Consider the following 22,314-nt stretch of genomic DNA (forward strand, 5'->3'; position numbering starts at 1 on the left):
CGGACAAATGCACTTAGGGAAGGGGTAGAACGAATGGCGGAAAACCTTGAGGCCAAATTTATTGCAGACCCTTCGGACTCAAACAGGGAGGCGTGGTTGTCGGCGCAGGATGCCCTGTACCGGGTCACGACCTCGGGAGCAGAGAGGAAACGCTTTTTCCAAAAGGCGGCTTACTATGAGGAGGGTGAACACACAGGCCGTATGCTGGCCACCATTGCCCATGCCCAGCAGATGTCTCCCTCCATTGGAGCGCTACGCGCCTCGGGTGGGGGGGTGACGAACTCCCCGGACCAGGTCCTGGGGGAGCTGGTCGGGTTTTACTCCTCCCTCTATGAGTCCAGGGGTACATACTCCTTGGACTCGTTGGGGGACTATCTGGAACCTGTCCTGTTACCGCAACTGTCGACCTCTGATAAGGAGATGCTGGAGGCACCTCTGACTTTGGGTGAGCTGCAGATGGCGACTAGCCTTTTCCCTAATTCCAAGGCCCCTGGAGATGATGGCCTCCCTGCGGAGGTATACAAACAATACGGGGAACTGATGCTCCCACACCTCTTGAGGGTATTTAATGCCGCAAGGGAGGTGGGCACTCTCCCCAAGTCGATGACCAGGGCCAACATTGTCTTGATCCTCAAACCCGACAAAGACCCGCTTGACCCGGGATCCTACAGACCGATTTCCCTATTACAGAACGATGTAAAGATTCTCGCCAAGGTCCTGGCGGTCAGGCTGAATGGTGCCATTTCTAATATTATTCATTCTGACCAGTCGGGGTTTATGCCGCAGAAATCGACGGCGATAAACTTGAGGAGACTCTTTCTCAATATGCAATCTCAGGCGGACAACATGGGAGACAGAGCCCTACTATCTCTTGACGCACACAAAGCGTTTGATAGTGTTGAATGGGAGTATCTTTGGGCGGTGATGCGAAAATTTGGGTTTGGAGAGGGCTTCATTTCCTGGGTCCGACTCCTATACTCTTCCCCGGTGGCGGCGATAAGGGAGGGTGGTAGGGTGTCGCGCACTTTTGACTTGCACAGGGGCACGAGGCAGGGGTGCCCATTGTCGCCTCTCCTCTTTGCCCTGGCCATTGAACCTCTTGCGGTCATGATTCGGGCAGATCCTTTGATTCAGGGATTCCATTTTGGAGACCTGCACGAGAAAATTATGATGTATGCCGACGATACCATGCTGCTTCTAGGGGACACGGCCGGGTCGTTGACGCAGGCCATGACGGTGGTCCGACGGTTCGGCGTTTACTCGGGCCTGACTATTAACTGGACCAAGTCCTCCTTGCTACTGCTTGATCGACGATCTATCCCGCCCGTGAATAATATACAAGATATCCCGGTATCTGAATCTTTTCGGTACCTGGGTATCCAAGTCACGGCATGCCCACTAGACTACATTAAACTCAACCTTACCCCGCTGATTAATCGCTGTAGGGACCGGGTCAAGGTGTGGAGCAAACTTAAACTGTCACTGGTTGGGAGGGTGAATCTAATAAAAATGATCCTTATGCCACAACTGCTATACATATTACATAACTCCCCGATGGTCATCCCTCTGAAAAAATTTAGAATTATTAATTCCCTCTTCCGCTCATTAATCTGGTTAGCAAAACCTCCCAGGGTCAAATTGGAACAACTGCAATGTCCAAAGGAGGCCGGCGGATTGGCATTGCCCAACCCCTGGCTCTACTATTTAGCCTCCCAGGCGCAGCATATTGCGAGAGTGTCTGCCCCCCAAGGGGACCTCCAGTTGAACCTGAAGGACTCTTCGGTTCGCCTGCTCAGGTTCACGACCGGGGCAGAGGTGGCGGAGGGATTGGAAGCATTGCAGTATGCGAAATCCAACAGACGGTTTCCCACATATGTCCTCATGCAAAAGGTCTGGAACAAGATCAGGATGATGCAAGGCGTGACAGGGTTCACAAAATACAGCCCCATATGGGATAACCTACACTACCGAGAGATAGCTAAGATACCGTACGGATCGAGATGGAAAGGGCATGGTATATCCGCAATGTCACACATTGTAAGGGCGGGCAAGCTGAGACCTTTTGCAGAACTCAGGGAGGACTTTCAACTCCCTGCGTCCATGCAATTTTATTACCTACAACTTAAACATGCATTCGATGCACAGCAGGAGGATGACATATGGGCGTTGAATGTAGCCCCGGTATTTAATTACTTATTAGATGTGTCCACATATAAGGGTTTTATATCCAACTGCTACGCTATGTTGCTAAACCTCTTCCTACCGGGTGCCCCGCATAAGGCGGTGGCGCAGTGGGAACGGGATGTGGGTGCGTTTGAGGATGAGCAGTGGGAAGAGGCCTTGCAGGCGATCCCCGCCTGCTCCCTGAACGTGGCACATAGACTATCACAACTTTACATCCTTCTACGGGTACACTATACGCCGGCCCGGCTGGCGCGGATGGGACTGGAGGTGGACCCCGGCTGCACTAGATGCTGCAGGGACCATGGTGACCTCATTCACCTTCTGTGGCGATGCCCGAAGCTCCACTTGTACTGGTCGGGGGTGGTGGATTCGATTAATAAGGCCTTTCAGGCCCAAGTCCCTTTGGATCCCAAGGTCTGTCTTCTTGGGATCACGGAGGGTATCCTGGCAGAGGCTATCCCTAGACAGGCTATAGGCAGGGCTCTGTTCCAGGCCCGTCTGATGATACTAAGACACTGGAAGGACACTGAACCCCCAACAGTGCAGGAATGGATTACACAAATGGGAGTCACTCTTAGATTAGAGAAGGTGGTATATCAGAAACGAGGGTCGAGCGGTAAATATGAAAAGTTATGGGCGAAGTGGCTGGATGTTCCTGGGTTGGCCCCAATAGACTTGGTGTATGACAGACTGTTCTAAGGCCGCTGCCGGCTGAATAGGGGACGCCCTTACGGGCCTCGGAAGGGATAGGGAGGGAATTGTCTCCTGGAATCCTTACAAGGTGTTGGGGATTTGACTGTAATACACTGCTTGGTTTTTATGTGTACTCTCCCATGCAATGTTCAATGTTCTAAAAAGCTCTGGAGAATGTAAACTGTATTTATTTTATACATGCTCAATAAAAGACCTTTGTTTGAGAAAAAAAACTATTTCACATTATACAAATATTTTCTTTTATTTTCTTATATTTTCAGATTATTGATCATTAAAGTACAGCTGTTGCTTTATAGCTTAGAATGGCATTAGGTGGAAGACTGTGGGGGATTATTCTGAGGGAATTCGGATGTCTTTGTTATTGGATCTTATAGTTTCCATAATTTGTTTGCAAGGTTTGTAGCTTGATCGTTTGACCAGATTAGCCAGCTCAGGATTGAATAAAACTCTGTGCCCATTTATCCCATGAAAGGAGCTGATTTCAGACCTATTAGTGGTAATTCATTCTTTAGTGCTAAATGGGAAATAATGTCCTATTGTTCTACTGGGCTACCCTGAAATGTTACCCTGAACTGATAAGAGTTGTTTTTGAGTAACTATTTTCAAAGCCTATTTTCAAAGCCTAATAGAACTTTCAGTGTAAATCCACTAAAAGCATCAAAACAAAAAGTGTACAAAGGCTTACAGTTCTTTTTCTTCATAAAGCAGCCACAGTCTGAGTAGAAAGGCCTGTCCCCTGCCAGCATGCTGCAAAGCAGGATCCCTGCTGCTCTGTGTGGAGGCAGTAGTCTCTTTGCAGATGTTTCACACCTATAAGTGCAATCAGCAATGCTCATGCTTGTCTGCTGATTGGAGAGCTCTAGTTCTTTGCAGCTGTTGGAAATGAATGGAATGTTAATACAATGCATTTAGTTTTCTATTGAAAAAAAAGTAAATAATTGTTTCTAAAATGTCGTTCTTACTAAGGATGAACTGCATGATGGCAGAACGGCATTCTTGCCTTCTAATTTTGAGGATTAGGTTAAATACCCACTAGAAACAATGCACTGTGTGGAGTTTGTTTTCCCTGTGCTTTTGTGACTTCTCTCTTGGAGTGCCAGTTTCTTCACAGCTCATACATTGGAACCTTGGACTACGAGCATAATCCGTTCCAGGAAAATGCTTGTAATCAAAAGCACTCCAAAGGTGCCCCTGATGACGTTGGTTGTGACGAAGCGGTCGTAGGGCGTCATGCACACTTGCTGCGCATGCATGAACCGGACTTTTGACTGACAAACGACGGCAAAATAAGTGGTGCCGGGTACGCTTTATGGAGGGATCGGGGGTCTAAAAGAGCGGCGGAGGAGGTGGCGGGAGGGGGGATTCCCCTCCCGCTCCTCCGGGATAACAACCGAGCGGCCTTAACAGCATTGGTTGTTATCCCTGGATAACCAATCGCCGGCTCTATAAATTATACTAGGATGATGCCTGCAGCTGCAGGCATCATCCCGGTATAACGCCCGAAAGCCGAAGACGCATATGTGCGTTCGCTCGTCAGGAAAGGGTTAAAAAACGACTACACTATTGGAAGTTTCCCCTTTTTTCTCCCATTGGGTATCATTAATGTTGTTTACCTATTCTAACCCCGGAACCTGTGCGTAGACTGTATCCGGATCCCCCATCTGGGAATTGCGGAAGTGATATCAAACCGAGTTTTCCCATAGAAGTCAATGGAAACAAAAATAATTTGTTCCACATTGACTTCTATGGCATGCAATACCGCATGTGGCCAGAGGTGGGGGGCACCGTAGAGACTTGGAAATACTCGCAGACCGCTCGGCTGCACTCGGAAACCTTCGGAAAGGCTCCAAAAAAAAAAAGGAATGGAGTGTTTCCAAATGGCTGAGTGTCACTGGCGCCCCCTGCACCTCTGGCTAAATGCGGTACTACACACCTCAGAGGGTTGAATCCTGCTCATTTTGCAAGACAACACTCGCAAACCGAGTCAGGATTTAAAAAAAAAAAAAAAGAATTGCTCACTTTGCGAAATGCTCGTTAACAGTGTTACTCACAATCCGAGGTTCCACTATTTAGCTTCCAGGGCTACACTCTGCTTGTGATAGAAACAATATACTTCACGGTCCTTCAGGAACAGTGTTATCTAAATTCTTTGTACTCTAAGGCAGGTGTAGGCAATCTCTGCCCTCCAGCTGTTTTGAAACTACAAGTCCTATGCGACATCGCAGGACCCTGACAATCACAGACTTCTAGAGGCAGAGGCATGATGGGATTTGTAGTTTCACCACAGCTGGAGTGCCCCGAGGTTGCCTACCCCTGCTCTAAGGCTTTTTTCCCACTAGTGGCAGTATTTGCCCCCCCCCCCCCCCAAAAAAAAGCAATCCACAGTAGATTGCTTTTCAGAGGATGATGAAAAGAGATTTGCGGGCATTCAGAAGGTGAAACTGCTGCCTCCCAATGCCTTTTTTATTTTACTGATCAATTTTTGCATTGCATGACCATGCTGGAACTGAGAGCCAAGCACTTGACTTGCGGGGAAAGTTTGGCAGGTCACCTGTTAAATTCTGCATGTCACATTAGAATTGCGGCACAAAGTCCTCTTGTATGAGGGTGGAAGACTGCGGTAAAAACTCAGATCAGCCACCTATTTTTACCGGCCCTGATTTTTAGATGATTTATAAATTACATTTCAATTCGAAAACTAAAACAATCTGCTTATGTATTTGTAAAATAATGTAACAAGTTTTCTAAATACAGTTAGCGTATGTGTCACAGATCTGTCCTCCAGGATAGGGCTCATGGTACACTTGAGTTTTGGAGCTTTTGGCGTTTTTTTTTTTTTTGCCAAAGCTCCTAAACTCAACTCAACTCTATGCACACAGGCTTTTACCAGAGTTTGGGAGCTGCTGCAGTTCGGGAGGTTCAAGGTTAGGACATTTTTGATTGCTGACCACAAAGCACTGCGAAATAGATTTTGCCACATTTTGCATTTCCCGCGGGCGGCGGTCAACCTAATCTTTGTGTACATTAGCCTTTTGTACAGCATGGACAGTGCAGGGGCACCACTCTGAGCCTATCAGGGCTTTGTTGTACTGGTAAGCTATCCACACTGAACATGCTTTCAGGTGCAGAGAATAAGTACCTCTGATTGTGACTTTTACCTATAGGTAAGCCAATGGGCGTCCGCTCCATAGGTCAATTGCCCCCCCCCTGGAATCGCCAGGGAGAGCCAGGAGCAGGGCCGAACTGGCCCTGGGGCCGCTTTAAGCGGCGACTGCAGCGCTTCTCTCCTTCTGTCCTCCGGCTCTCTTATCGTGCTGTGTAATGTAAAGGGATCCAGTGGTGCAGGGTGCTGTGTAATGTAAAGGGGTCCAGAGGTGCAGTTGTGGAGAGGGGGTACACAGTAGTGACAAAGAGATATTAAAAGATGCAGGGGGAACAGTGGGGTGTTTTTACATTTTAACGTGGGGGGTGGTGCTTTTAAACCCCGCTAGCGGTCAAAGAAAGGGTAAAATGCGATTGTGTATCGCCGCTGCCGAAGCACGCCCCCCCCTGAAAAAATTTCAGCGACGCCCATGGGTAAGCCTAGAATAAGGCTTGCCTATAGGTAGTGGAAATATCTCCTAGACGTGCGCCATTTAGGAGAAAATATCTGCTGGACACATTGCCGATGATGTAATTAGTGCATGCGCTGTGAAGAAACGGCCCTCCGTGCCGTTTCTTCACTCATAAGTGTTGTGACTGATGGCTCCCACACGCATGCGCAGGAGTGGCATCACGTGGCTATGACCAGTCACAGAACCCGAGTCCACGACCCTGGAAAGAAGAGGGGCGAAGATATATGTGGCCACCAGCAGGGACAGCGCGGGTTTCGTTTGCAGGCAAGTGCCACATTATGCATACTAGCCCGTTATGCTTTTATTTTGCAGGGGAACAAAGAGGAAGTAAAACCCATCAGGGCTTTAAAGGCACCCCAGACACAGGAAAAAAGATGCGTTTTTTACACACATGTGGCAAAAAAGTTGCCCTAAGCTCAACACTCAAAGGGGTGCATGAGCTAATTGGCCACGCATAGAACAGCCCATTCAAATGAATAGGCTGCCCTATGGGTGTGGTTCAAAAAACACAAATTTGTGCGCTGCAATTTCATGTGTGTTTGCAATGCTAAGTGTGAATGCAGACTTAGGGGGGTTATTTACTGAAGGAAAATCCACTGCAAGTGCAAAGTGCTCTTGAAATTGCACTGAAAATGCACTTGGAAGTACAGTTGCTGTAGATCCGAGGGGGATATGCAAGGAAAATATAAAACAGCATTTTAGCTTGCCCATGATTCGATGGTAAAATCAGCAGAGCTTCCCCTCATTTCAAATCTACCCCTCAGATTTACAGCGACCGCACTTCCAGTACAATTTCAAGTGCATTTTGCACTTCTAGTTTGCACTTGTCGTGCTAAGTGGATTTGCCTTTCATAAATGACCCCCTTAGTGTATCTAAATCCAAAACCCTAAATAATAGGTTGCAGCTTGTTAGTCCTCATATGTAGTGTTTGCATTTGTTTTCTTTTTCAGGCCTTTTCTCCTTTATTATTACCTGCAAAATAGCAAATTTTACATCCTTTTACATCCCCCGCTTGCTTCTCCTTGGTATCTATGCAAGGAGCCATGGTTGTCACAAAGGCTGGACTTCAAATGTTTATCTCTTGTTTTTCTCCATTACATGGCGGATTGATAGGACTAGTAGTCTACAAAAGAGAGATCGCTTTTGCAGACCACCTGAGCGTTGGTCGTTTTGTCGCACGTATTCATGCTTATTTGCGCGTTTGCATACAGCGTCGTCCGACGTTTTTGTACTTCAACGTTTTTTATTTTAGCCAATAGGAAAAATGATCATCTTTTCATCACTTGTTGCTATGTTGGTAGATTTTTTTAATCTTCTGCCTGGGTGAAAAGTTCTATTGATTAAAGCGTTGAAACGCCCGTAGCAAACGTTCGTTGTCGCGCTAGTCGCTTGAATCAAGCGTTTCCATTACTTTCTATGGCAAATGGAAACGCTCAAATACGCCCAAACTGCGCGATTCGTGTGACAAAAAAGGTCCGGAACTTGTTTGAGCTTTCAGCGTCAGGCGTATTGGCGTGGAGATGTGAACCATCTCCATAGGGAATAATGTATTTTTTCCCCTCTAGCGTATTTGAGCGTCGCGCTTCAGGCAACAAAACGCTCAGGTGTGAATGCAGCCTAAGGCCCCGTACACACGGACGGACAGCGGACAAGTCTGCCCGGAGATTTCTGTCTGATGGTTGTACACACCATCAGACAGAAATCCGCGCGTAAACAATACGCGGGGACGTGGCCGCGCCGTCCCTGGAAGTTCAAAGCTTCCACGCATGCGTCGAATCAGTACGACGCATGCGAGGGATGGCGGTCAGTCAGACGTGTCCGGTGAGTCGACGACCGAACACGTCCGACGGACAGGTTTCCAGCGGACAGATTTCTTAGCACGCTAAGAAATTTTTGTCCGCTGGAAACTGTCCGAACCACTGGACAATTGTCCGGTCGGGCCTACACACGACCGGATCTGTCCGCTGAAACTGGTCCGTCGGACCAGTTTCAGCGGACAGATCCGGTCGTGTGTACGGGGCCTAAGAGGTGAAAACTACACTAATTCTAGGAAGAGCAACACGTATTTTTTTCTGTATCTGCTAAATATTTTCACCAATTGGGGGTAAAAAACGCAGCCATCACAACGAAGGACTGATCACCTGCAATATATTAAATTTTTCCTTTTGTGTTTTAGATAAACTTTAACACTAATAGAAAAAGTGGTTGGAAACTCTGGTTGGGACAGAGCTGTATAAATCACAAAAGTTACTGAACAGAATCACAAATTTTGCCAGCTAGAAGAGCAAAAATGCTTGTCTTTGCGATTGGGGTCAGAGTTGCAGAGTTGGCAAGGTTAAAAGGAGCCCCAGTCCATTCTGTTCAGCAGCGCTGGCACCGGGTCCTGACATCAGGTGATTTAGGGGCAGACACAAGGTTAATGGTGTGACCAGACGCAATCTGAGATGCTCCGGCTGATGAGATGAGGCTATTTATATCTGATTGGAAAACATTGAGAATCCTAAATCCTTCTGCTTGTTCTCTTCTGTGTGTTTCTATTCCATCCTTCACATCTCTGTTTAGAAAACAATTATTGGAAAGCAAATTATGAATGGTCTTGTTTTAAGGTCATGCTAGAATTCAAGAGTGACTTTGGTTGTTTCAGCCTTTTACAATCAATATTCTAACCCAGAAAAGGTTCTAAAACTGGCCATACACTATATAAACTTTTCTCAGTGGGTGGCAATGTTGGCTGCCTCCTGTTCCATATCTTTTGATTGAAGAATTGAAGAAACCCTGCAGAATTGTCGTCTAAAAAAAGAGACTGCTTCTAGTTGGATGCTGTCACTGTTTGGGTATTCTGATAGCTGGGGGAACTGGCTGTAAAAAATACGGGAATCTGTTAGCCTGCAGGCTGATAAAAAATAAATAAAAACTATTAGTGTGTAGCGCCTGTGTACTTTCAGTAATGTTAAAATTTAGAGGGTGATGAGAGTTACTTTGCTCTCATCCACGTTGTTATAGTTAATTGGGTTTTGCCAGGCTGTCCTGTGGGTTAAAGCGGGGGTTCACCCAAATTTTTTTTTTTTTTAACATTAGATTGAGGCTAATTGTGGGAAGCAGAATCAGGTATTTTTTAAAAAATCAATGCAGTACATACCGTTTTAGAGATAGATGTTCTCCGCGGTATGGTGCCGAAAGAAGCCAAACGTCGGTGCGGCTCTATACGGCGCCTACGCACCGACGTTCGGCTACTTTCGGCAACTCGTGACACGATGTATGCGACGGTCTGAAGCCTGTCAATCAAATAGGAACGCCCAGTCCCGCAGTCCATACCCGGAAGCCACGGAGAACATCCAACTCTAAAACGGTAAGTACTGCATTGATTAAAAAAAAAACACCCGATTGTGCTTCCCACAATTAGCCTCAATCTAATGTTAAAAATGTGTTTTTCGGGTGAACCCCCGCTTTTAATCTTGTGTTCCAAAGATACGTTTCCATCTTTGGATAGCAGGTGGCGCCATTGGAGGCCAGGCAGAGGCGCTTTTCTCCAGCAGCCAATCAGAGGAGTGTTTCCCTCGTGGGGCATGCTGGGGGAGGGTATTTCTAGAGCAGACGCCATGTTCTAGGCAGACTGTTCCTGGTTCCGGGTGCTTCACTCACCTTTAGGGTGTGCGGAGTTCCGGACTCTGGGCTCTCATGGTCCGGAGCAACTAAAGCTGCAAAGGGGCCCCAGTGACTTACTGGGTCCCTACACTTCATGAGGAAGATCCCAAGTTGTGCTGTTCGATGGGGAGTCAGTCTGAGGTGAGCCCGGAGGCAGGCGATCCAACGGAGCCTAGACAATCCATCGGGGATCACGGTGACCGGACACTGACAGTTTGCTCGATGTCGATTTGTTAGTCGGTGACCATTTGAAAAGCTACCTGAGGGAGATTCAGGCAAATTGTATTTACTGAGAGGATTCGCTCTATTATCTTCGTTCCTAAATAAAGGGCCTGTGGCAGAGGTTCCACTCCTAATTAAAATTCCACTAGAGCCAAGTCGGTGGCAGAGACTTGTTCCTTCTCAGAAGTTTGAGCGACATTCTGGCTGCCGGGTCGGTGTGAGAGGCCTATCCAGGTGCACTTCACCCACTCCGGCTGGAGTGGCGACGTGAGTTAAAGTCCAATTGGAGGCAGGACTGCTTCCGTTATCCTTAGGCCTGAATCTGCAATTTCTCTTCTTCACCAACCTATTTCTATCTACCTCAAGTTAACTGTTAGCCATGTTGGGCGAGAAATAAAAGCACAGAAAACAACACCCTGCTGTTTGGACATTCCGTTATTGCATCATCATCATCATCCCTAGACACATCGCAGAGGTAACATAATCATGCCGTCCCAATCTAACCAGCGGCTCCTGAGGGGGTAGCGCTACAAGTGTATGGCCAGCTTAACTGTCCTGCTCCACAAAATGTTATTGATGCTGTCAGTGTCTCTATTTCTGAGAGATTACTCATAATAAAGTCAGAGATTTCTCATTTCCTGTTCTAGTCGCCACTTTTTACCAGAACAGGAAGTGAGGAGAAATCCCCCCCAAATAGGGACACAAAAAGCAGAGGCTCTACTTCCTATGCAACACATTCAAAACCAATAAAGGTTTGGTTGGCGTTGAGTTTTTTTTGTTTTCTTTTCATTTGAAATGTTGTGCAAATAAAAATATACACTGGGAAGGTGCTTGTAGGTATTAGTATTCTCTTTTTCTTCATCTTTAAGGCCCCTTTCACACTGAGGAGTTTTTCAGGCGGTATAGCGCCTAAATACCGCCTGAAAGACTCCTGCCCAGCATTCTCAATGTGAAAGCCCGAGGGCTTTCACACTGAGACGATGCGCTGGCAGGAGAGAAAAAAATCTCCTGCAAGCCGCATCTTTGGAGCAGTGAGAAGAGCGGCGTGTATACCGCTCCTTCACCGCTACTTCCCATTTAAAACGATGGGAAACCACGGTGGTATTAACCCTTTTTCGGCCGCTAGCGGGGGTTAATACCGCACCGCTAGCGGCCGAATCCCGTGGCAATTCCGACGGTATAGCACCTCCACTGCCCTGTGTGAAAGGGGCCTAAGAGTACATGTAAACTCAGATTTATGTTGGCCTTAAATCAGGGCTCGACAAATCCCGGTCGCCAGGTCGCCATGGCGACTAGAAATAGGGTCCTGGCGACTTGGCTTTGTGAGCTGGCGCCATCTGGTGGTGAGCCGTTGGTATTACAAGTTATTACCACCAGATGTGTAAGCTGGCGCCATCTGGTGGTGGCCGTTGGTATTACAAGTTAAGCATTACAAGTTAAACAGCAATTCTAATATAATTTTTCACTATTTTCACTGCCATCTTCTTCCCTCTAATTAGAACCCCCAAACATTATATATATTTTTTATCCTAACACCCTAGAGAATAAAATAGCGATCGTTGCAATACTTTCTGTCACGCCGTATTTGCGCAGCGGTCTTACAAGCGCACTTTTTTGGGAAAAAAAATACAGTTTTTTTAATTAAAAAATAAGACAACAGTAAAGTTATCCCCATTTTTTTTAATATTATGAAAGATAATGTTACGCCGAGTAAATTGATACCCAACATATCACGCTTCAAAATTACGTCCGCTCGTGGAATGGCGACAAACTTTAACCCTTTAAAATCTCCATAGGCGTTGTTTAAAAAATTCTACAGGTTGCATGTTTTGAGTTACAGAGGAGGTCTAGGGCTAGAATTATTGCTCTCGCTCTACCAATCGCGGCGATACCTCACATGTGTGGTTTGAACACCATTTACATATGCGGGCGCTGCTCATATATGTGTTCGCTTCTGCGCGCAAGCTCGTCGGGACGGGCGCGTTTTCTGGCTCTTAACTTTTTTAGCTGGCTCCTAGATTCCAAGCAAATTTGTCAACCCCTGCCTTAAATAACAATTGCACTTCTGTTAAAGCAGAACTTCATCTAGAAGGGAAGTTCCAACCTATGTCTCCTTTGCTGAGCGAATACCTAGTTTTGACTGGTACCCGTTCCCACTTCCACTGGAATCACCTAAACGGTCCCAGCAGAAGTTCACCCCCCACACCACCACATGCAACGTCTTGGAACATGTCGTATTGTCCCAGGAGGCTGTTGATCCATTCACAAAGCACGGACACCAGTTGTGTAGTTGCAAGGAGTCACAGCCAGCTTCCCACAGTGAATGGGGCCAGTGCCAGGGACCTGAAGACCAGTGACGTACTGGCTCGGGTGAGGACAGCGCGGGATCACTGGATAGGTCCTGATAAACAAATCAGTGACTGCTAATGTTGTTTTGTTTTTTCTCTTTTATGCTGTTTAAAACATCAAAAATATCTTGTGATCATGACATTTTTTTTGTCATGCAGCCCCCTATTCCTGTTTTCTTTCAATGCTAATCAAGACATGTACACTCCTTGTCAGTACTGGGAACAACAGGACAGTTCCATAGTCAAATGGTGAAATAACAGGTTCACACGCCCCCTAGTGTGATTTAAGCAAACTACACTATATCTGAGCTCCACAAACACTATTTAAAATAAAGGATAAATTCACTCTAACAAACGCACAATTTTATTATATATATATATATATATATATATATATTACATATACATATACACACACACACACACCTGTAAAGCATTGCATAATGATCTGCAGATTATGGGCAGGCAGTTACATTGACAGACAGCTCAGTGAACTACCAGAAACAATAAACAGCGCTCTGGTAGTCCATTGAGAACTGCAAGCCGACCACGGCAAAGGATTTCAGGACTTTGATTTTTTCCATTCAAAGAATACTGTGAATAAATGGCGTGGCCGGATATTTTTTTTTTTTCGGTGGTGACAGCTAGTGGGAAGAGAAGATCCCCCTGCAAAATGTCAAAACCAGGAGCTGGGGCATCTATAACGTGTTACACGTTGCTCCCTAAATGTGGATATAATATGTTCCAAAAAGTGAACTTATCCTTTTTAATTCATTTTTATTATTTAAAGCAAACTCACCCATCCATCCATCCATGTTTTATTGAGCTGAGAAATCACTGTAAATCTCCCTACCCAGCATTTCTGGCTGTGGCCATCTTGTACCACAGCCAAATAAAATCGAATTTTCAGGTATTTAGGAAACTTTTTATTTCATCAGTGATGTAGCATGCATGTGGTATTATAGTGATGTGCTGATTGTTGTACTTCACAGATACTTTTATTTCTCTCCCACAGCTGGGGCGTTCCGCTGGTAATAACCGTTGCTGCGGTATGCCTGCAGAAGATTGGCTATGACGCATCCTATGTTTCAGTGGGGTGGTGCTGGATCAATATAGATGCGGAGGACAGGCTCACATGGATGCTGTTGGCCGGAAAAGTGTGGGAGATCCTGGCTTATCTTGTCTTGCCTTTTCTCTACATCCAAATAAAGAAGCACATTGGCAGAGCGGTATAGTACTCTTCATTCATCGCTCTTAATGTCTCTATGTGTAACTTTTTAGTCACTAAGCCTACATGTTTAAAGGAACCCTGGCATGTCTCTGAAGAATTCAAACTGTCAGGCCACTGCAAGAGGAGAGATCCTATAATCTGTGGCTCTTCTAATGCCTGTGTCACTGTTGTATCCTATAGTGATGGAAGGGTCAGAGGGTGGAATTATGGCATTCTGCTCTGCCATTAAAAACTATAGAAAGGTTTGTTTGTTCAATAGTTTTTTTAATCTAAAGGGACCCTATTGCTATTCTAAAGGTATAAAACGACAAGCATCCTTAAAAAAAGAAAATAATTTAATACTTCAAATTTTAAACGATTGTGTTAAATCTTGGATCTCTGGAATAATCATGAGCACCACTGATATCCACTTCCAGGTGTCCAGATGTGTTGGGTAGTCAGGACTCCCCGCAGGTGCTATGCCTGCTTGCTGCTACATTACTACAGGACACGGTAGTGACAGAGGGGTCATCAATAGGAACCACATCATGTGTTAACCTATGTTACTGGAAGAGCTGCACGATTCTTTGCTTAGAATAAAGATCACGATTTCCGCGGCGTAACATCATCTTTCTGTCCTCCGTCAGACTCTTTACCTAGATCGGTGTTGCCGGGTGTCAGACTGACACCCTACAACAACGATCGCCGCGATGTGAGCCCCCGGGGGTGCGCAGCGGCTCAATATCCTGAAGACGTCATATGACGTCCAGTCGGGGTATTGAAACCACTTTGCCGCCGTCATTTTGCTATATGGCAGGTGGCAAGTGGTTATCACCACCCCCCCCAATTCAACATGCTGATAAAAAATTGTTATGTAAACCTTTGTATTTTTATTAGATAACATTTTTACTACTCAGTGAGATTATCACTGGGTTACTACACTATACAATACAGGCAGATCATGGGTGAAAACATCCCTGCACACTGACTCAGTATTTCTCCTAGGAGTCCTCAGCCCTGGTACATAGTGGGTTGGATCCTAGGAGGAGTTATGCAAAAATCAAAGTGCCTTGAAGTCAGTCTGGAAGAGTAAGTGTTTCTAGACATTTGATGCTGAGTCTTCATGACTAAATGAAATTAAATCCAGTAAATGAAAGGGCAGGCCAGGGGCAGTAATGGTGGCAAGGAAATGGCTACAAGATGCTGGGCATTAGTGGCATATCATCCATGGGGTGCAGGGTGTTCACTGCACACAGGCCCCGAGGGGGGTTGGGGGGGGGGCACTGTGCTCTGACCCACCCTGCACCTATGGATGAGCTGTCCCTGGCTGACAGTCGGGAAAATCGGTGCAGGGCAGTTACAGGCACCGATCTCCCTGTATACCGCAGACACGGTATCTCCACTTCCCATCCTCTCATTCCTGCGGCTGTCAGCTGCTTAATTGAAAGGTATACAGGGAGATTGGTGCCTGTAACTGCCCTCACCACTGCAACGATCACCCCCGACTGTCTGCCTGTGTTCTTCTCCGCCCCCCCCCCTCTTTCCCCCACAGCAAACTGTCAGGATGGAGAGCGGAGGAAGGGGTTGGTAAACATGTCATTTACTGGCCGCTTCCTTTTCTGGATGAATCACTGACTGTCCATTCATAACTGAGAAGAGTAAACTGTGTTTACGATGTTTCAGTTTATGAATAAACCGGAGCCTCAGTAGCCTGTTCATTCTTCTGATCATTTAAAGGGGGAGATGTCCGGTATATCAGCAAAGCAAAAAAAAAAAAAATTGCAAAGAGTAATCACAAAAAAAGTGAATTAAAAAAAATAACTACTGAAACCATCCACTGATCTACTGACAATGTCCAGACCCCCTTTAAGCCATGCCCAAAATTGAGCGCAATGTAAACCACACTCACTGTTTTGCCGCTGTGCCATTTTTTTCTCATACCTAGGGCCCACTTTTGATCTTTCACATGGGCCCACTGTTTTCATTAAATATGCCCCTGCGGGACCTCCTGCAGTCTGAGCTGGCCACTATTTGACTTGCCACAACACACTGAATGGCTTATAGTGTGCAGTGAAATCGGAATAAGCTATCTCGGTAAAAGTAGGAAGCCCGTACAACTGTGCAAGACTGGATTTTAGCCTTAAAGTGGTTGTAAAGACATTACATCTTTTAACCCTAATGTATTCCCCCTCCTCAAATACATACCTCAGTCCTCTAGCACTGTGCCCATCTGCAGAGACCCTCTCCTGTCTTCCTGCATGCACAGGACAGAGGCAGCAGTGGAGACCGTTGGCTCCCACAGCTGTCAGTCAAATCCTGTGAGTAAAGCAGGGGGCGAGGCCAAGCCATGCTTTGTGTGTCTATGGACACACGTAATCCGACTCAAGAAGGAGCCCTAATAGGACTTGCCTTTTATACGGTGGCACACAGAAAAAAGGAAGAGCCAAGAGTGCCAGTGGGGGACTACAGAAGAGGAGGTTCAGGGTTGCCCTTTGCAATACCATTGCACAAAGCAGGTAAGTATAACATTTAGCCTTTACAATAAGGTGACCAGATTTTTTTAAATGAAATCCGGGGACATATTTATTTTTTACTAGTAATGGTGGCAATCAGCGACTCTCTGCCCGCCACCGTCCCCCCTCACAGCCTGTCTCACTCTGGGGAGTGGAGGAAGATCACTCCGCCAGGGAAGGCAAGGAGATAAAGAGGCAGGCGGCTGGCCGAGACGTGAGCCAAGGCAGAAGAACATGCGAGCGGAGCTGAATGGGCATGCACCCAAAACTAAAGAAATATTCCCTCTGCTCCGACCGGTACATGATCATCAGAAAGGGGCACAGATAATGGAAACAAATACAGATTATTCAGATTATTTTTTTTTTTTAATTCTGCATTGACTGTCTTTGAAATTGCCCCAGCCCCTGTTCAAATCCAATCCGGGGACAAAACCAGGGACAGACTTGGTCTGGGGACAGTGTCCTCAATCCGGGGACTGTCCCCTGAAACCGGGGATGTCTGGTAACCCTACTTTACAATCACTTTAAGCCTTCAGTTTCTACTGCTATTCTCTTGCAGTGTGTCAATGTACAGATTTATTTATGCAGCTAATTGTGTTATATAAACTAATTGCATGTCGCAATCGCTGCCATGCATCTGACATGTGGATGGAGAAATCATTGTGTGTGAGGTTTCCCACAGTGGTTAAATCGAATTATGAGTTACTAATCCGTCATTCTGACACCTGGACAGGCGAACATATTGAAAGACTGACTGCAGTATTGTGAATTCTGATTGGTTGCTGTGGGTTATTGCACTTTTCTCCTAGTGGTTACTTCTTTACTAGCTGAGACTCCACACGGAGCTTCTTGTTTTTGTAAATTATGAGCAATAATAGAGAACAGTTTTCTACAGCACAGTTTATACATGAAAACTTTAATTGTCATCCTGCATATACAGATTGTTCCTCATGTTCATGTAAAGTTTGTATCATTTATGATGCGACCTTCTCTCTCCAGCATAGGGCCTTATCAGAATATCGTCCAATCCTGTCCGCTGCGCCTGTCTACCAGCCCAGAACGATAGCTGACAAGAAGCTGGTCTTCATCCCTGTTATATTCATCTTTCTCCGTATCTGGAGCACCATCCGATTCATCCTGACTCTTTGTGAGTCTCCAGCAGTGCACAACCCCATCCTTGTCGTATTGCACGTAAGTAATGTTTTATTATTCCAGTGTAAACTGCAACTCTGTGGCGAGGATAATTAATCATTGGACTAATAACATCCAGAGAATGTTGCAGCTGTTTTATTTTTGAAAGTCCTGTTTACTTGTAATCTGAGTTTTATAAAATCCCATCAAGTTTCTCAGTGCTTCTGGGCAGCTTCTTTTATATGATGGTGTGCTGCGCAACCTCCTCCTAAAGCTACAGTCAAGGTGGTTCAAACTACCAGAAAGCCAAATTTGAGAAGATTTCTATATAGGACCATTGATTGGTTAAGGCTACTGGCAACTATTTGCATTTAAATAGTAAAGAACAAATGAATGCAAGAGAAAAATGAAATCACCTTAACAGATAGGCTGTCTGTCTGAAGAAGGTTAAATGCAGCATTTTAAAGTGTTAATAAAGTCTGTCTTTTTTTTGTTTTTTTAAATAACAAACATGATATACTTACCTGCTCTGTTGCAATGGATTTGCACAGAGCAGCCTGGATCCTCCTCTTCTCGTGTCTCTCTTTGATGCTTCTGGCCCCTCCCTCCTGTCGTGTGCCCCCACAGCAAGCAGCTTGCTATGGGGACATCCGAGCTGCAGCTCCGTGTGTCCATTCAGACACAGAGCTGCCGTTCACCCCCCTCTTCTGATTGGCTAACCTACTTTGATTGACAGTCGCAGAAGCCAATAGTGCCTCTGCTGTGTCTCAGCCAATCAGGAGGTAGAGTCTCTGATGGCCGAGGGACTCATGGACCTCAAGTAAGTTTTTAGGGGTTCTGGGGAGGCTGCTGCACACAGAAGGCTTTTTATTCTAATGCATAGAATAAAAAACCTTCTGCCTTGCAACCGCTTTAATTATTCCCTGGAATGTAGCTGTAAAGCACAACTTAAAAAAATAAAAATAATAATTACTCAAAGCCCAATTCCAGGCAGAGAAATAATAACCGCAAACAAAGGCTTGTTTTGTCTGGGGGAGAGGAGAAATAGTTTTACTTATCTGATCTTCTGCTCCCCTGGCAGACAGGGCTCTCCAACCTCCTGTAGGTGGACTGTCCCTCTATGTCGTCCATACAGGGCTATAGACCCTGCTTTGGTGATGCCAGGACCCTAGAGTGCTGGGCCGCAAGGGTGCAGAACTTGCAAGGACTAGTCTTGCTCCAGGGAAGAGTGGAGGATCAGGCAAGTATATTTCCTTTTTTTCTATTTTTTGTTTTCTAAACAAAATATCAGTCACAAATGTTACTGATCCCAGCGTTCATGTATAGATACACGAAAATAGATTTTGCGCAATAGGTAACTGCTATACATGGCTGCCATCAGGGGGGTACAGCCGATACACATGTACCGAGCCCGAGCGCCGGCAACCAGGAAGTGTGCAGGAGAAATGGTGCAGGTGAGGCGCCGTAGGCTAAGCCCAGTAAGCTGGCTCGGCTGGGACTCGGGAGATGTTATGAGGGAGGGACTTAACAGCCTTTCAAGTGGAGGTTCACCCCAAAAAATCTGTTTTTAACATTACATTCATCCGAGTTGTCCTAATGACAATCGACTGTTTGTTTTTTTTCCCCCGTACATACCTTATTTTCACCGCCGCTTCCGGGTATGTCTTCTGCGGGACTGGGCGTTCCTATCTGATTGACAGGCTTCCGACTGTCGCATACTACGCGTCACGAGTTGCCGAAAGAAGCCGAACGTCGGTGCGCAGGCGCCGTATAGACCCGCACCAACGTTCGGCTTCTTTCGGAAACTCGTGACGCGTAGTATGGTGCTATATATTGTATAATATGGACATTATAAGTCAACAATTGCAAGCTATTTCCTCCCATGTGTAAATGTATCAATGTAAAATGTTATGACTTTTCTATGTCCTGATCAATTTTATTTTTCCTCATTTGCAGGGTATTGGAAATAGCTTCCAGGGTGGCGCAAACTGCATCATGTTCGTTTTATGCACTCGTGTCATCAGAAACCGTCTGCTGAAATCCCTCTGTTGGTGTTGTTACGGATCGCCTGGCTCTGGTGACATTAGGGAGAGTGCTGTGTCTGAGGGATATCCGTCAGGCTATGGTTCCACATCGGGATTGCTTGACAGTCAGACGTGGACACCACATCAGCCTAGTACTTGATTGTTCTGCAGGATCTCCGGTCCATCCAGAGGGTCTTCTTTGTCTTCCTGATAGACTTCAGTCTGCCCAGACAGACCATATCGCTTTGACAAGTGTAGTTACAATGACAAGCTACCTAAATGGAGCTTTAATGTGCCCTGTGTAATGAAGTTGTTGTACAGGATTGAGAGAGTTTGTTCTAAGCACTTATTATGATGTTATTTTCTATGCAATATTTATTGTACAGAATTAATGAACATTGTGCACTTTGGAAAACCACTGTTTACAATTCATTAGAACTGTGATCTGGCTGTATGAAATGTATACTTTTTTCAGTCTTTTTTTCTTGGTGCTTATTTATGAAAGCAATTCCAAGAGTATTAATGTCATGTGTAACCCACAGCATCTATTCAGTCTTTTGAAGTCTGAGTATCCTTCTGAGTGGCTTCTATGGGTTACAACCTTTTCAAGCACTGAGTATCCTTCTGAGTATCCTTCTGAGTGGCTTCTATGGGTTACAACCTTTTCAAGCACTGAGTATCCTTCTGAGTATCCTTCTGAGTGGCTTCTATGGGTTACAACCTTTTCAGAACCTGTGCAGGTGTCTTATTGATCATGCAAACTTCTATTAATCTGCCATTGAGGCTAAAACAGTTTTTTACATGTTTCTAATAAAAATTTTGATCATCAGAAACTTTGTAACTTTTGGACGGACTTGGCTATATCTCTGTTATGTATTAGATTACTGGTCCAGTTGCATAACAGCTGATTACCAAATCCGTCATCAAATTTTAATGTACATGTGATCATGCTAGGATTTATTACTAGACTACAAATACTTATCTATGCAATTTTTTTCAAACTGGTGATAAAATGTCTTGGGTTTTGCCTACAGCAATGGTATTGTAGATATTTTGAAGTTGAGATGTTGGTAGTATTAATGTTTAAGCCACCTGTTTTCTTAGGATGAATGATTGTGTGCCTTTGTACATCTTTTATGGAGTTAATAAGACATCCCTACTAGAGGTGTTAGCTGTGACGACCTGTAAGAAAACCAGAAACAAATCTTCCTTCTTCCTGATCCTTGTTTTCTACAATGTGAAATGGATGGCAGTGAGAGTGTTGCCGCCAATTAATTTTTTTTTAGGCAGGTGGACAGGGCAGAGAACTCCTATGCAAAGATCTTGCCTGTGTCCCCAAAAAGAAGATTCGGAAAACTGGTTGATAATTTAGCAAACTTGTAACATCCCAAAACTGCAGTCACTGGCACAGGAACTGAGGGGAAAGAGGCAGCAATAGAATCCCGACTGCCTAAAAGACATCTGCCGTGTGCACCCTCCTTAATCATAGAGGTCAGTGAAGAAGACAGAGATGTGTAGCCTTAAATAATGTTCTGTAGATCTTCAATGATTCATTATGCCACAGAGTGACCCGTTTCAGGATTGTGTTTTCACTTGGAGGGCCCATAGCAGCTCTGTTCCCTGTTATTATAATAGATTGATGCATCTCTGATGTTCTGCCACTATCTGCATAATTATTCCAAATGGATATACTCGCTTGTTCTTTCTAGATTCATTATGGTGTTTTTAGATGGAAAAAGTTCCTCCTTTATGGAACCTAGACCATGTGATTTTTCTATAAACTGACGTGAGCTATAATAAATAAACGTATTTATACATATTGAACTTTGTTTTTCTTCTGTCTAGAGACTTGGATCTTCGTGATCTGTTGTATGTTCTGCAATCAGTAAATGTTTCATGGCTTCCATCTATTTCTAATGATACATAGATGCCCCATGTCAGCTGCTGCCATCTGCAGCTCTGGTCCTCCACTTCCCCCTCACCACTGTGACTATTTTGTTTACAAGGTCAGCTTTCCTCTTGGTGGGTCACAGATCCCTGCACACATTTAGGCTGGGGCATGGTGGGGGTGGGGGCATATGTTGACCAATGATCTCCCTGCAAGAGAGAAATGCAGAGCCACCTAAAAGCTAGGCTGAGTAGGTGAGATGTGAGGGCTGTGGAGGAAGGGGCGTGCAGAGGTGAGGGATGGGGAAAAGTGGTGGAAGTGAGATGTGGACAGCCTGTGAAAAAGAGCCAAACCCTGCTTTCTGTGCATAGCACCTCTAAACCCTGCACTCTGTACGTAGCATACTCCTGAACTCTGTAATGTACTCCTGAACTCTGCGTCTTAGAGATACAACCAGCCCTTTGAGCACAACCATAATGCTGATGCAGCCCGCAATGAAATTGAAGTGGATGTAAATCCGAAATGTTTTATTTTTTTGATGTCACAATGTACAGTATAAGATTTCCTATCATCTGTGCCCAGTCTTCCCACACAGAGTTAATCCAGCTCTGAGCAATCCTCTTTTATTCAGTGAAATAAAACGGACTTACAGAGAAAAACCTTCGTCCGTTCCACCCCTTGCTGTGAGTGACAGGTTATTTACATATCATTTACAAGTCATTCATTCATTTACATATCTCATGCACTACCCTGGAGAAAGGCATTATTTTTTAAATTCCCACCCCCACTCATTTTCTGAAGTCGTGTGGTTATTTTTCTG

The 22,314-nt window shown here is 45.3% G+C and overlaps 1 protein-coding gene across 2 annotated transcripts in view; it reads left to right on the forward strand.

The window, feature by feature from the left end:
• Positions 1-21,426, forward strand: part of GPR157 (G protein-coupled receptor 157) — a 61,050-nt gene extending 39,624 nt beyond the window's left edge. For both annotated transcript variants that reach the window (XM_040325936.1, XM_040325935.1), the window contains exons 3-5: positions 13,744-13,957; positions 17,451-17,642; positions 19,539-21,426. In XM_040325936.1, the coding sequence (XP_040181870.1) occupies positions 13,744-13,957; positions 17,451-17,642; positions 19,539-19,766 (634 nt within the window). In that variant the 3' untranslated portion in view covers positions 19,767-21,426. The remainder of the gene's footprint in view (positions 1-13,743; positions 13,958-17,450; positions 17,643-19,538) is intronic.
• Positions 21,427-22,314: the final 888 nt, after the last annotated feature.

The sequence above is a fragment of the Rana temporaria genome, chromosome 10, assembly GCF_905171775.1.
Source record: "Rana temporaria chromosome 10, aRanTem1.1, whole genome shotgun sequence".
NCBI classification, from domain to species: domain Eukaryota; kingdom Metazoa; phylum Chordata; class Amphibia; order Anura; family Ranidae; genus Rana; species Rana temporaria.